The sequence below is a fragment of the Falco naumanni genome, chromosome 7 (assembly GCF_017639655.2).
Source record: "Falco naumanni isolate bFalNau1 chromosome 7, bFalNau1.pat, whole genome shotgun sequence".
In the NCBI taxonomy this organism is placed as follows: Eukaryota; Metazoa; Chordata; class Aves; order Falconiformes; family Falconidae; genus Falco; species Falco naumanni.
In genome coordinates, this window is record NC_054060.1 from 27,444,541 (window position 1) to 27,458,206 (window position 13,666).

The window sequence follows — 13,666 nt, forward strand, 5'->3', positions numbered from 1 at the left end:
CTTACTCTTCCGTTGAGGGTGGGGTGTGCTTGAAAACAAGCTGTGTGTTTGCTGCCTGTCAGGTTTTTACATTTCAATCTATTTTGACTTTAATAATGTTAGAAACAACTTTTAGTAGCTGCCAAGCTGTCATAATTATAGCTTTGTGGATGCATTTGATGAATTTGCAGATGATACTTGAAGCACCTACACCTTCCGTGGGAAGATACTGAAATACTTCCATGCCGAATGAAAAACAAAGATGCCACTAGGGATCATACAGTAATTTATTTTTTTTCTTTTACATTCATTATAAATAACGTGTAAGTTGGTTCATCTTTCAGTTTTACATGATGTTGTAAGGACAACATACTACACCAGAACAAAACAAACTCAATAGAAAAAAATAAACAATTTTTTTCATTTATACAGCAGTCTTGTGTCATGAAGTGACAGCATCTGACACCAGACGGGAGACTTAACAGGTAAATGATGGAAAACCTGAGAGACAGTGATGTCATTTGCTAAAAGTAAACAAAAGGATTTTACTCCAGATCCGGACTGTTCCCTGCTCTATCTTACATACAATCTGGCTAAAAATCAAATACTGCAATATTTTTTTTTCCCAATCAGAATTCAAGGAATTCCATTTTCCTTGTATTTAAAGTGGTAATTGGAGAATGTGCAGCAATGTACACTTTTAAATAATTCTAAATTGACAATTAGCTCTTCAACTGTGTGAATTTAATACACACGAATTTAACTTTGGGTCTCTTCTCTTCCAGAAATCCCAACCAGAGATATCTATGTGCCTTTATTTTCACAGTGATTCATAAAGCAAGAGCTGAAAACATTTAAAACACCTTCTGGTAATAAAGTAGTTAATACCTTAACTGGCAAGACCTGTTGTATGAATGAGGCCTAGAAATCCAGTGACTTTCGACTGGTACAATAGCATTAAATACTTTGGTATCTTTAAAATGCTTGTACTGCATAGGAGACAACATTCATGCACAAAAGACCATTAATGCTTAATAACTTACACGTTTATATGCTTATTTTCAGTAGCCTAGACTTTGTAAAACTAGCTGCTTCTCTTCTAAGCTGACACAATGAACCAATAAGCAACACGACACTCGTTTGTAAGCAGCATTACCTTTCTCTGTGTTCCCTCCATTTGCGAAGGGATTGTCCTGAATTGTCCTGTAGCAACAAAAACAGTACAGTACGGAAAGGTTCTGGAATATGTAATTTCAAAAGGCACTTCTGAGAATTAATTCACACAAATATTCCAGTGAAATTGGAGTTTTGTCTAAAAACATTTCCCAAACATTTTCCTCCTTTTCCTCCTACTCTTTCCTGTGGTTAGGTTAGTTTTTTGAAGCTAAGAGTGAAAGAAAAGTAGAGCAAGGTAGGAGAAGGGTGAGAAAGAGAGAAGTCAAAGTCCCTTTTCTCTGTTTCTCCCTTTTGTTCCAACATCTGGGCTCCCTTTTTGGTACTGTGCTCTAGAAATGTCTGTATGTTTGGTTTACAACAGCCTGGTAACTAGCAGGAGATTAAAAGAACTATTTAAGTAGTCTAGCCTTTAAAATTGAGTGATGAAATTGCACAATAGTTTAAGTGAAGTACTCGTTCTTTCTGTTCAGTGTTCAAACTTTGGTCACGGATGGAGCATTGGCAGTAAACCTAGTTCAAGATACGAAGTAGTATTAAAATGTGCTAGCTAGTAATGTTTTTCCAAATACTGTTCATCTGAACCTCATTTACATTGTTTCCTGGAAGTATTTTGAAACTGCTGATTTCTGTAACATAGGCATGGTTTTAGGGTGTGTTCAGTTACCGTATTGCGAACACACAGCCCCAGTGCCCACACATAGAAGTTTATTATAACTGATAACATTTACTGATTCATACTAAAAGAAACAAGATCTCCCTACTTCAGATTTTTAAAAGCTCTGATTTACATCAATGCAGTTCGTCAATTTGACACATTTCAAATTTGTGGAAAAAATTTTGCAGTCTCTGAAAAATGGGGTATGTAAATCCCTGAATTTGAGATTACTTAGAAAAATACCCAGTATAGGCATTTAGAATAGCAGTGAAATAATTTATAAGGACTTTGTGGTACTCCAACATGTTGTTCTTAGGTGATTTTATTTCCATTTCCACTATGTTGCTTGCATAAAGCAATGAGAGAGGAGGAGAGGAGGTCATACCCTGTATGTCTAGTCCCTCAACCCTCCAAAGTCACTAAGTAACCACGTAGACATAGATAGCATCCCCTACAGCCACATGCTAATCAGTACTGCGTGAAAGTCTTTTCCTGTAGGTTACTCCACAGCTTGTAGGCAGTATTATCCCAGTTTCTGGGGGACTTTTGGCTCATTGCAAATGCTGTCAGAATTGCCACCTTGCTAGCAGCCTTGGAGACAAAATATCTCACCATCTTCCTCTGTGTTTTCAATTCATGCATATTTAAGGAGCCCCAGTTTCAAGTATTGCCAGTACGGCCCCTTTCACCAGTTTTATTTACATTGTTCGAATGTATCTTACTGGTCTGATGGAGGCAAGGCAGTGGCAGGGCATTTAGACTATTTGCACTAATAGTTTATATACAAGCATTTCAGCATGCAAACTCTTACTCAACTGCTTTTGTGTCGGACCCCTCTCAGTCTTGAAGGTGTTGCAGAAAGCTTGCATTTCCCCAGCTGCATCGACTGCTTAAGTAGGAGGTATCGCCTGTCATTACCAACCTTGAAGCTGTTCGACCTTCATGACTACAGCACTTCTGCATGTTGGTCTAGGAGTACTAAGGTAATATTCATCCAAATATGATTTGGTTTATCCTGCTTTTCCTAATGCATATTTATCTTCACCAATTGACATGAATCTCCACATGTACAATGTTGAAGGAAGCTAATTTAGGCTATTACTCCCTGAGTACTTCATATTCACATTGAATATGTTTCTTCACAATTAATTACAAACTTAGATTCTGTACTAGGATCTACTACTACAAAAGCCTTTCCAAATTATCACTTGGGTCAAAACGAACACTGCACTAATGACAAAGGTCCATGTTTGTGAGGCCTAATGACAGGATTTCACAAAATCATTCAAGTCCCCCTCTTCATTCTTCTACCAGTTGTTTAATAAACTCCACTGCTTTACTGAATTTACAAATTACATAAACAGAATTCACATTTCACTTCTGTTCAGTGACTCTTCCTTATATAACATTTCTACACACAAAATAATTAAGGCCTCTATAATTTTTAAGTTGTCTGGCAGCACAGCTTTAAAAAAAAAAAAAAGTAGTCTCTATTTGCCATCAGGGAAACTTCTTCAGATGAAATACTGTTACACTTAGTTGGAGGCAGTGGTCTATGTATTTTTAAGAAAATCTTTTTTCTGAGTTCTGAAGAGAAACAGCCATGAAGAATAACCCAGAAGCCTAATGCATCAAGTGGAGCATATTGCTTTACAGAAACCACAACCAGTTTGCAGGACACAGACCGTATCAGGAAAGTCTTGCTTTCAATAGCAATTACACTGCTAGTGTTGAAGACTGACCTATCAATATTACTAGGTTTGGACCATGAAGTATTCCAGAAAGCCAAAAATATTTTGAAGTTTTGAATTCAGTAAGGTAAGTTTGCATTAGACCTTGGCTTCAATCTAGATAGGAATAATCGATTCAGTACAGTAAATTCAGAATTTATACTTTAAATTAAAACCAAAGTATCAAAATAAGTTAACCTAGAAAAACATACGTCTTTTTTTACACAGTGAAGATTACTTTTAGGCAAAACTTAGCAGAAAAATAGTTTGGGAATAAACAAAATTCTTCTTTTGGCAGTGTCCAGTTTGGGATTTAGCTCTGTCCTCTCCTTGGAGGCACCTGTTAACTAAAATTCATCAGTACAAAAAGGCAACACAGTGAAAAGCTGAAATATTAACATTTCAGTAAAGTGCATGGGTCTGTGGCATACTTAATGGCTTTGCTATGACCTTATCTCGGATGCTGAATTAAATGACGGGGATGCCAGGTTCTTTACTATTCTATTGAGGTTGGCAATTTTTTCTTCTAGTAAATAGTTTTTCCTTTCAGCAGTTTTCTGCCGCTGTTCTGTCATCTCCAAAGCCTTCAGCAGTTGTGCATTCTCAACATAGAGATCCTTGACCATTGCATCTGCTTTAGTGTTCTTTGAAAGCTGAATTGTGAATAGAACATTAATTACTCAGCAAATTAAAAGCAAAAAAACCCAAAACAAACAAACAAAACAAAATTAAAAGCAAAAACAGTGCTGGGAAAGTAGTTGAATGTGTTTATTGTAAGTGAAATATCAAAGGAAGATAACCCAGCCATTTTTTCTTATTTTCCTTTGTTAAAAACCTGTATGTTTGTGGAGTCATCATAGATACTATGAATATTTTGAAACTGGTAAGACTTTCTAAGGAGATTAGGCAGATGACAGAGGGCTTCAAATGAGTCTTGTCAGATGAGTACTGCTTTATAGCGTTTGTACTCTAAGGATAAATCTAGTTCACGATAGAATCCACAAGCCCAGTGATCCCATAGAGATACTTCCTCCAAGGTTTGGACTACCAGCTCCTCCTAAAAAATTGGGGAGCACAGCCTAGCACTTGTCTACATGCTTTTGGGAACAGCCCTTTGGCAGGAGGCCCTGTCAGTATAGCACTTCCTTAACATAGAAGAGGAAACCGTACCTCAGTAGAAAACAGACATTGTTACCATATCATGCCTAAGTGCTCAAAAGCCACCTTTTCCTCCACTACTGAGGACTTCTGAAGGTGGCAGACCAGAGCAAGAACAAAAACCCCAAAACCAAGTCAAGCAAGGGATGTGTTGGGGCAGGGGGCATCAAGAAATCAATCATTGTACAGTAATCCTGTCTGTCCGCCTTTTTCCTCCTTTTCTAAAAAACTTTTCCAGTTAGGATACTTGGCTGGAATTTGGTGTTTGTTTCCTAACTTTAAGGGCACCAGCATACCAAACAAGCACAGCTTTTAGGAAATTAATGAGTGGTGGATTCAGTCCCCAGTTTGGAATTTTAGGAAGTTGTGGGCAAATATGCTGTACTTTAGCTCAGAGGCATTAAAATAACAAGTACCTTTAACTTTATTCTAAGCAAGAATGGCTTGGCAGCTTTTATCCACTTAGTTGTTTATGGAAGTAACAGGGATGATTTGAGGAAAGAGTAAGAATACTTACTTGTTCTTTCAGCTGATTTACTTTATCTTGGAGAAGCCTCTTCACAAGCCTTAGTTTCTGTTCAACATCCATCATACGTTCTTCCATCATTTTTAGAAGCTGCTCATGACTCCCCTGGAAAGCAACATTTACGTGAAACTCGGTTAACAAAAATCAGTTCACATTTACCAGTCTCCTTCAGTTTATACTTAAGAACATAGCTGGCACTTCACATTTGAATCTATTTTAAAGAGTCAAATGAATTAATAAGCCATTCATGGAAATAAAATGTTATGGCAACACTTAAAGGACACTTGCAGCATAGAGCTAGTTTTCCAAGTCTAAATTACACTTGAGATTACCAGATCTAAGAAAAATTGATATAAAGTTCTTAGATAGATTTGGATAACTTCCTTTTCTTGTTCTTAGGTGCTGCCATATTTCTGTTGAATACGGGAAACAAAACACCAATCAAAATCTTAAGACTTTTCTAAAAATATTAAGGTGAAGTCACAAGGGCACATTTAACAGCGTAACTCTGCCACACTAAAGGCCCCTTGAAATTGAGTAATATCCTAAAAACCATAGGATACTGTTATCCCAAACTTGATTTGTTACAGGTGGGTTTTTTTAGATTAGTTGTTGGTAACTAACGTTGCCAAATAGTAGCTCTAAAATGATTTTGCTCTTTTTCTTTAGTGAGGTTAACAGAGCCTTAACTAAAAGCATAAAAACCTGAGTGTCATGAGGGTGTCTGTTACACCAACATTAGAGTGAAATTCTCCCAAATGAATTAGAAACACCAGGAACTACAGGAAAGCTTGTTTGTATTTGGGAACTTTAGACAATCAACTGCAGGGAAAGAGATTCTTTATTTTAATGCTAGCTTGCTACTCTAATTCTAAGAAGTCATCTGAGATTAACTTTGAGAAATCCCCAAAACATAATACGATCAAAACCAAAGTACCTTCACACACATGGAAGTGAATAAATGAAAAACTGAGGGAGGAGTGTTGTTTCGGGTAGGTAGCTGCTTATGGAAACTGCTGTAAAAAGATGCCCTTAGGGGACTGACTGAAGTCTGCTCAACTTTTTATTAGTTACACCACCAGAAACTTCTTAAGTTTGTGTATGGGGTTATATGACCATTTAGCTTGTGTAAAAATTGAAAAAAGTTATATTACAGTCTTAGAGAAAGTTGCTGTACAGTGTTGTTGGACTGGATATTTTTCTGGATTAAAAAAAGTATTATTAAACAGAATTAGCAGGGAACACTCTAGCCCAATTATCTTGAGCTATCTTTTTAAATTTGATTGGAATTCAAAACCATGGCTGACTTAATGGGAGAAGCCAGCTCAAGCATTAGCTTCCAGGTCATTAGAAAGGTAGGAACAAAAAGATCTCTGAAAGCAAACAGCTGAAACTGTTCATAGTTCCAAACTAGAAAAATCATAGGCCTTAATGAGGTGTTTTGCTGACCCATTGAAGTATTAAAACCCCCCACAACCTAGTTTAATCTAGTAATATGAAACAAAAGAAAAACCTTTAAGGAGTGTTATCCAAGAAACAAGTGTGTTAATAATTCTCCCTTTTGGGGCAGAATATGCCCGTGTACTATGCAAATTCTTTTCTTAAATGCAGAGGTATGTCCGCTAAAGTGAAGCGGAGTGGCCATACTTAAGTACATCCCCTATTACAAAACTTTCCCAGAAGTCCTGATATGACAATCCTCAGTATCAAAGACATTCTGTCTAAAATTTGTTCATTATGCTCATAAAGCTGAAACTATTGATACTATTAAGACAAGAGACATTCTGTTTAAAAAAAATTTTATTTTTCATTTACATCAAAAAATGTCATCTTTCCCTGTTAAAAAGTTTATACATCTTATACAAAAATGCAGTATAAATACCCCAGATTTTCTTCAAATCTCATATAAAATTAGTACCATTTGAGAAAAATAGTCTCTTTCCACACTGAACAGCTCCACATTTTAAATAACATAAATAAACAGTATTTGTAACAAATTAAAAAAGACAGTTTATGAACTTTCACAAAATAGCTTCTAGACAAATAAATAGGAAATAACACTGTGGAGATTTTTTCTTTTTTTTTTTCTCTCTTTTTTTTTTTTTAAAAAAAAGCACAAAATAATTTGATCCTCAAGTTTCTCAGCTTATGCCAGTTCGTGTGTTTGTGTGTGTTTGTCATGGTAAGGAATGAGATCATAAGCAGCCAAGCTGTCAGAGGTGCCCGATCCTCCGGTAGGAATCTGCATGCACTGCTCGCTGCTCCGGTAGCAAGGCCTAGAGAAAGAAGGCAAGTGGGATACTTCACCCTGATATCCAGATTTTCTTTTAAATATGTACGTATATTAAAGCAAACCACCAATACAAGCAAAGCAAGCAACACAAGACAAACAAAAACACACACAAAAGAAAACATGCAGAGTATCACATATTATATTCTCTAAATACTAGTATTAGCACTACACGTAGGCAATTGAGGAGATATTCAGGATGCATTTTCTAGATGTAAGGACTCTTCAGGTGGCTTATCCATGGTTTTTGAGGCATTTAAAAAGATCAGTGGCAGTGATTAACTGCAATTAGCAAAGCAATTTTCTTAGAGGAAATTATCTGCCACTATATACTTGTGTGTATATATATATATGATCTCACAGATTGCTGAATAGCATTTGTGATCAATGTGGTCCAACTGACCTCTGAAAACTTATCTGCATTTTTATTTTAAATCTAGTTGTAAGTCTTTTCCTGAGACAGGTGAACAAGCTGTTGGTCAGAGGTGATTTGAATTTTTAAATGAAAAGCTGAAGAAAGGGGAAGTTGAGCATCTTTAAGTACTCTGAACAAAAATATTTGTTAGCAGAGGTTCTAAAACAACTTCAGAAAACGTTGGGTCACTAACCGGCTCCCAAATCTAGTTACTGAGGAAGGAATATGAGAAGTGCAGTGATTGCTACTGTGCAGCAGGCATGAGACAGCAGAAACAGTCATTTGGAATTGAGAAGAGTCCAGACAGGTTAACACAGTAGAAAAGGCTCAGGAGTTTTAATTTAGTGAAATTTGAACATATGGCAGTAGCCTTTGGAGGACAGTAGCTCAAGACTGACTGTAAAATGAATGAGAACACAGGCCACCACTGCCATGATCAAAAAAGCAATGAAAATTGCAAAGCATGATGAACACAAACTCCAAAAAGGAGGGGGATAACTTTGGATACCTTATTACACAGAAGAACTCAGGATCTAAGAAAGCTGCAAAGTGCAAAGCAGCAGCAGAAAAACTAGGTGATTAAGGTTACACAGAAAGCATGGAGATAACCTGACGTACTCACTGGTGAAAAGATGATGAAGAGGGATTAGGATGCAATTTTTCAAGATGCTAAAGGGGACATTAAAATGGACATAAGCTCAACTAAATGTTAACCCTAAGAATCAGGATGACTAAGAAAAAAAAATCAATAGTGAGAATTAAAGCAAGATGTGCTTACAGAAACATCAAAATTCAGACAAACTGAAACAAATTTGGCCTTGTCTACAGTTGTAGAATGCACATGTTTAATAATGATTTTAGAAAGTTATCTAGTAAAGCCCATAAAAAAAAGCCATAGAAGATGTTATAAACACTTGAAGCAAAAAACTCCAAACACCACAAACCTAATAAAGTGCATTAGTGCATTGACAGCAAATATTTGCAAAGCCTCTCCAAGTATTTTTAATTTCATTAAGCTTTGCAGAATAAAAGCTTTTACAGGAAATGTACAAGTGATTTACCTGTAGAACTACAAGTTGCAGGATATGACTAGTTTGCAAATTGTTTCTCAGGCTTTCAAAGGCAAAATGACAAAGTCATCACTCCTAATGCAATACACAGCACATTCATTTGTAGATGATACTGCTGTAATATGGCTTTTATTGATTTCAAAATTAAACTGTATGCTCTACTTTCCACTTTACAGGACCAAGTACATTAGCCTGTGGTAATGCACTTCTATTGGGACTCAGCTGAAAGAAAGAGAACCTTACAATTGATTTATTTTTACTTATATTATTTGCTGTTAACTTCTTTTGAGGGTAGGGATTTTGATTTTTTTGCCTTTCTTAAAAGAATTTTTAGTCCAAGTTTCAGAAGCTTAGAAACTATTACTGCATATACTCTCTCCATAATACCTTTATTCCAGAATACCCTGTTAACATGTTCAGAGATTTTTGAGCTTCAAAGTTGTTTTTTTTAAAAACATGACTGCAATTTCAGTTTAAAATGTAAAGGTGTGGTGGTGTTGGTTTTTTTTCTAACAGATTAATAGAAGTGTTAGTATTTTATCTAAGTTATTTAGAGCTTTGTATTTTCTCATAAGATCAAGTTGGAATATTATTTTAAGGCCTATGGCCTGAGCCATAGCTTTACAGATTCAGAGATCTGGTTACTTTTTGAAACAGAGTGTCATTTGGCAAGCCTAGTCCCCAAGCTTAATTTTTATATGGGAGATGCAAACTTTTCTACCTATTGCCTTTAATTCAGTTTTACATGTTAAAACCCCCCAAAAACACTAAGAATGACTCTGCCCAATAAGTGCAGTAGATGTCATCTTCCTGTGAATTAAGATATTTTATTCTTTTTGATCCTCAGAATTGCCAATGTTTAAGTTTCTATGTAACAGTAATGGTGTTCTCCAGTGTCTTGCCTTATGGCCAAATAAAGATAGGCTGACCTTAGAAAAAAAGATTAATTTGCTTGTATTCTGCTCTGCTACAGCAGACAGAACTCTGTATGACAGCAACAGCCCAAACTAGTATTTTGTGTGTGATGGGTATGTGCTTGTGCAATATGTGGTGTAGTGTATTTTTTAAAACAATGATTCCAGACATAGACATTAGGTAAAGAAAACAAAACCAAAAAAAACCCCCACCCTATAAACACTTACTGCACATTGATCAGAAGGAGAAAAGCCAGTTGAATGTGGATGGGGGTGTTTTTTATTTCAAAAGATTAAGATGACTTCAGAATTAAGCGATGGCTCAAGCTATATATGCTAAATAACAGAGGTTTTTTATATATCTTTGATAGAATGAATTTTAATTTTCATTTTTGAACTGGCATAAACAGAGAACGGATCTCATCAGAATTGAAAAACCAAGAAAACTAACCAGGTACCCTTTTAAAGTTGTAACCTGCAGAGTAATGAGAGCTTTACCTGTTGCATGTTTGTTTCAGAGGGTCTACTTTCAAGTTCTTCCTGAAGACGTTGACTCCTCCTCTCTGCTTGTAGGAGCTGGTGTTGGAGCTGCAGGAACTGTTCCTTGGGCACCATTGCACAGCCTTGCTGCTGGAGCTCCCGGGAGTGCGGAGGCTGGCTAAGCATCACACTGCCGCTTGAGTGGAGCATCTGAAGACCAAAGGACATCAACCGTCAGGAGAAAGCAGCACTGCTGTTCACACAAGGTATCTGTCAGCGATGTGCTAGACATCAGGTTACTCTTGGACAATTTCTTGTATGCAAGAGAAACTAGCCTGAACTTGGTAACGCAAACTAACTAGACAGCTTTTACCTTTCCAGTGGAAAAAAAGATGCATCTTTACATGCAGTTCTGAAGTCTAAAGGAATCTGAGGATTGATTCATATTTTCAGACCTGAATTACAAAATCATTGCATTTCTGATTAAATCCTATCAGTTAAATGGGTCTGTTATGAGGTTTAACTTCATGGTCTTTTTCAATTTTAACCTTGATCTTAGCAGCTTTTCTAAAAATAGTATCCACTTACAAATAAAAGCACTAGCACAAGACAGGCTTAAGCTGTCCACCAGTGCCAATTATTTCTAGTCTTTAATCTAAGATGGAGAGATAACATTCTCAAAAACAAAACAAATTTTCGGTGTAATGTGTGATGACTTAATTTGATGCCAGCTGCTATATTACATTCAGAATTCAGTATTTAGAATCCCATCCATCTTTCCTTGCATTCACTACTAACTAGAAATTTTAACACATTTTACAATTTTAATTTCAAGACATGCCACAAGCAGAGTTTGATGGCAAGTCTGGAGTCCTCCCAAGTGTCTGTGCTGCCTGAGCAAAGGTACACTCAGAGAGGCCCTTGAGATATGGATACATGATGCAATCTGAGGTAGTTTAATTCCAAACGTATGTCTTGCTTTCATCTCACATCATGGGATGCTGCTCCCAAGCAATGCCATGACAGTTAGTGGATGAAGGTGGCTAGAAGAGAGGCATTTCTGGTGTTGCCTTACTACAGAAGCATTGCATCCACAATAGCACAAGTTAGATAAACTGGCCCAGCAGTAGACGAACTTTCAGTCAATATTAAAAGCCAAGATAGCCATGTGAAACAATTTAACATTTTTCTAGACTAAAGTAAAATCCAGGTAAGACTAGCTCACAGTTGTAATAGTTGATAATACTAAAAAAAAAGGACCAGGACTGTACAGTAAACCCCCTGATGTTCAAAGATGACTTGCAGCTTGAATGTAGGAAGAAAGTATTAATCTGATACAAAAAGGACCCCAGCTGACCACATCATAAAATTCTCACCTCTTATCTCAAAACCATTACTTTGTTCCCTTAGGAAAAGGCATATAAGATTGTGTTAGTGGTTTTAATTTTCCTTTCACAAATGGTAGAATTAAGGCCTCAATTCATAATCATATTTCAGTTACTGAGCTCGTTTATAATATAAACTGTAAGCATTTTTCATAATGGTGCAGCTCTTCTGGCCATGTTAATATGGGTACATCTCTGCTGGTCCAGGTAAACAGAAAATAGATTCTTAAGTACTTTAAAATAAAACTATTTGTAGTTCAAGCTGTCAGGAGGTTCTCTTGAATCAACTAGTCTGTAAAGGAGCTATTTTTTCACTGACAATATAAACAGTGAAAACAATGAAATTTTGATGGAATTTGTTTAGAGTTTCATGTAACATTGTGAAGCATGTGAGTATCTAATGAAGGGGCTGAAGAAACAGTCAACGTTAACAGCATCTTAACATTAAATACCAATTGCGTGGCTAACTAGAACAATATAGTTGTGCTGTATTCATCTTTGGAAGGAAGTGGAACAATAATGAACCTGCTAAAACTATTAGGGGTGATAGTGTGATCACGGATCAGTTAAAATATTAAGGAAACATATGACAGTCTGGTGAAAAAGCATGCAGATATCAGAGGTAAATATGCAAACACCTTCAAGCCTCACGGTCAGCGGTTTCAAAGGAAAGGGTTGAGCCACTTTTCATTTTGTTGTAATCATTTAATTCTTTTGAATGTTAATTGGTTATTTCTCTCCATTTTCATGGCAATGCTTAGTGTATCGTGCAATTTGATACTGTACACCAACCACAGAGAAGTTAGTGCAGCTGTCGAAGTTAAAATCTACATTAAAATGAATAGTGGCTTCTTTACTTAAAAGATGCATGGAATAATAATAATAAAAAAAATCTATAAAATAAAGAGATGTTTTCTCCATGCTGTGGTAGTACATTGAAAATGATTGCTCTACCTTCGCACACTATTTCAGAAAGAGAACTGCACCCTTCTCTGCTAGTTCCAACCACTGAGTTCTAGACAGGTTAGCCATGAACAAAAGGAGAACAGGCACAAAAGAGAAAGTTAGAAGTCATAAAGCACTAAGTGAATGTTACACACACCTGCTGGGAAAATGTTATCAGGAGTAACAGAAGTCCGGCATGTTTGAGATACAAATTTTAGGAAAAAACACTATTCCATGCTTGATGTTTATACCAAAGCATTTAACAGTGTTTGGAATTTTCCCAAACCTTAATTAAGACTATATAAACAAAAGCACAGGGCATATAAACAGTTTTTTCAATAACTTGTCAAAATCTCATCTTTTCTAATTAAGATTTTTACAGTTTTACAGGTAATTACATGGTATGTTCAAACGTCTCCCATTTGCTCTTTTGATGAAAAACATGAAGCCTTTTAATAAACAGTGGTGTAAAAGCCTCACGTAGAAGACACTTTGATTTATGGAACAAGTAAAAAATGTGTTTTGTTGAGTTTTTTTAGTAATATGTTTTAAACTCAAATTTAAAGCATCAAGTTTACGCAGGACTGCTGAGAGACAACTTGGAGATCTAGCCTGACTTTAAGGGACACACCAACTTCACATAGTTGAAGCTTGTCCGTTCTTGTAACCAAGGGCACCTAAGAATTATGGAGTTTTCTTAACATCCAGCGTTATTTGTCTCCAGCAGTACTGAACAAACTTCCACGTTTACAGCAGCCTTTGGAAGAATTTCAACTGAAGTTTTCACTCATGCCTTTAGATTAACAGCAAGTAGTGGAAATTGTTAGTCTATCACCATCTAGATAAGACAGCAAGGCTTAAATTCAGCAAATTGTTCCCATAGTAACTAAGGACAGGTTTCTACACTAAAAGCAGCATTGCGCAAATATTAGTTAGGAAACTT

General features: G+C 36.3%; 1 protein-coding gene across 8 annotated transcripts in view; it reads right to left on the bottom strand.

Moving 5' to 3' along the window:
* Window positions 1-257: 257 nt before the first annotated feature.
* NIN (ninein) overlaps window positions 258-13,666 on the bottom strand; it is a 65,021-nt gene continuing 51,612 nt past the window's right edge. For 5 of the 8 annotated variants that reach the window (XM_040600670.1, XM_040600669.1, XM_040600671.1 and 2 more), the window contains 3 exons: window positions 10,412-10,603; window positions 5,216-5,329; window positions 258-4,193 (listed from right to left, as the gene is read on the bottom strand). In XM_040600670.1, coding sequence (XP_040456604.1) covers window positions 3,984-4,193; window positions 5,216-5,329; window positions 10,412-10,603 — 516 coding nt within the window. In that variant the 3' untranslated portion in view covers window positions 258-3,983. Of the gene's footprint in view, window positions 4,194-5,215; window positions 5,330-7,287; window positions 7,501-8,551; window positions 8,599-10,411; window positions 10,604-12,732; window positions 12,794-13,666 lie in introns of those variants that run through there. The other 3 variants (XM_040600672.1, XM_040600673.1, XM_040600674.1) reach the window with 3 other exon arrangements.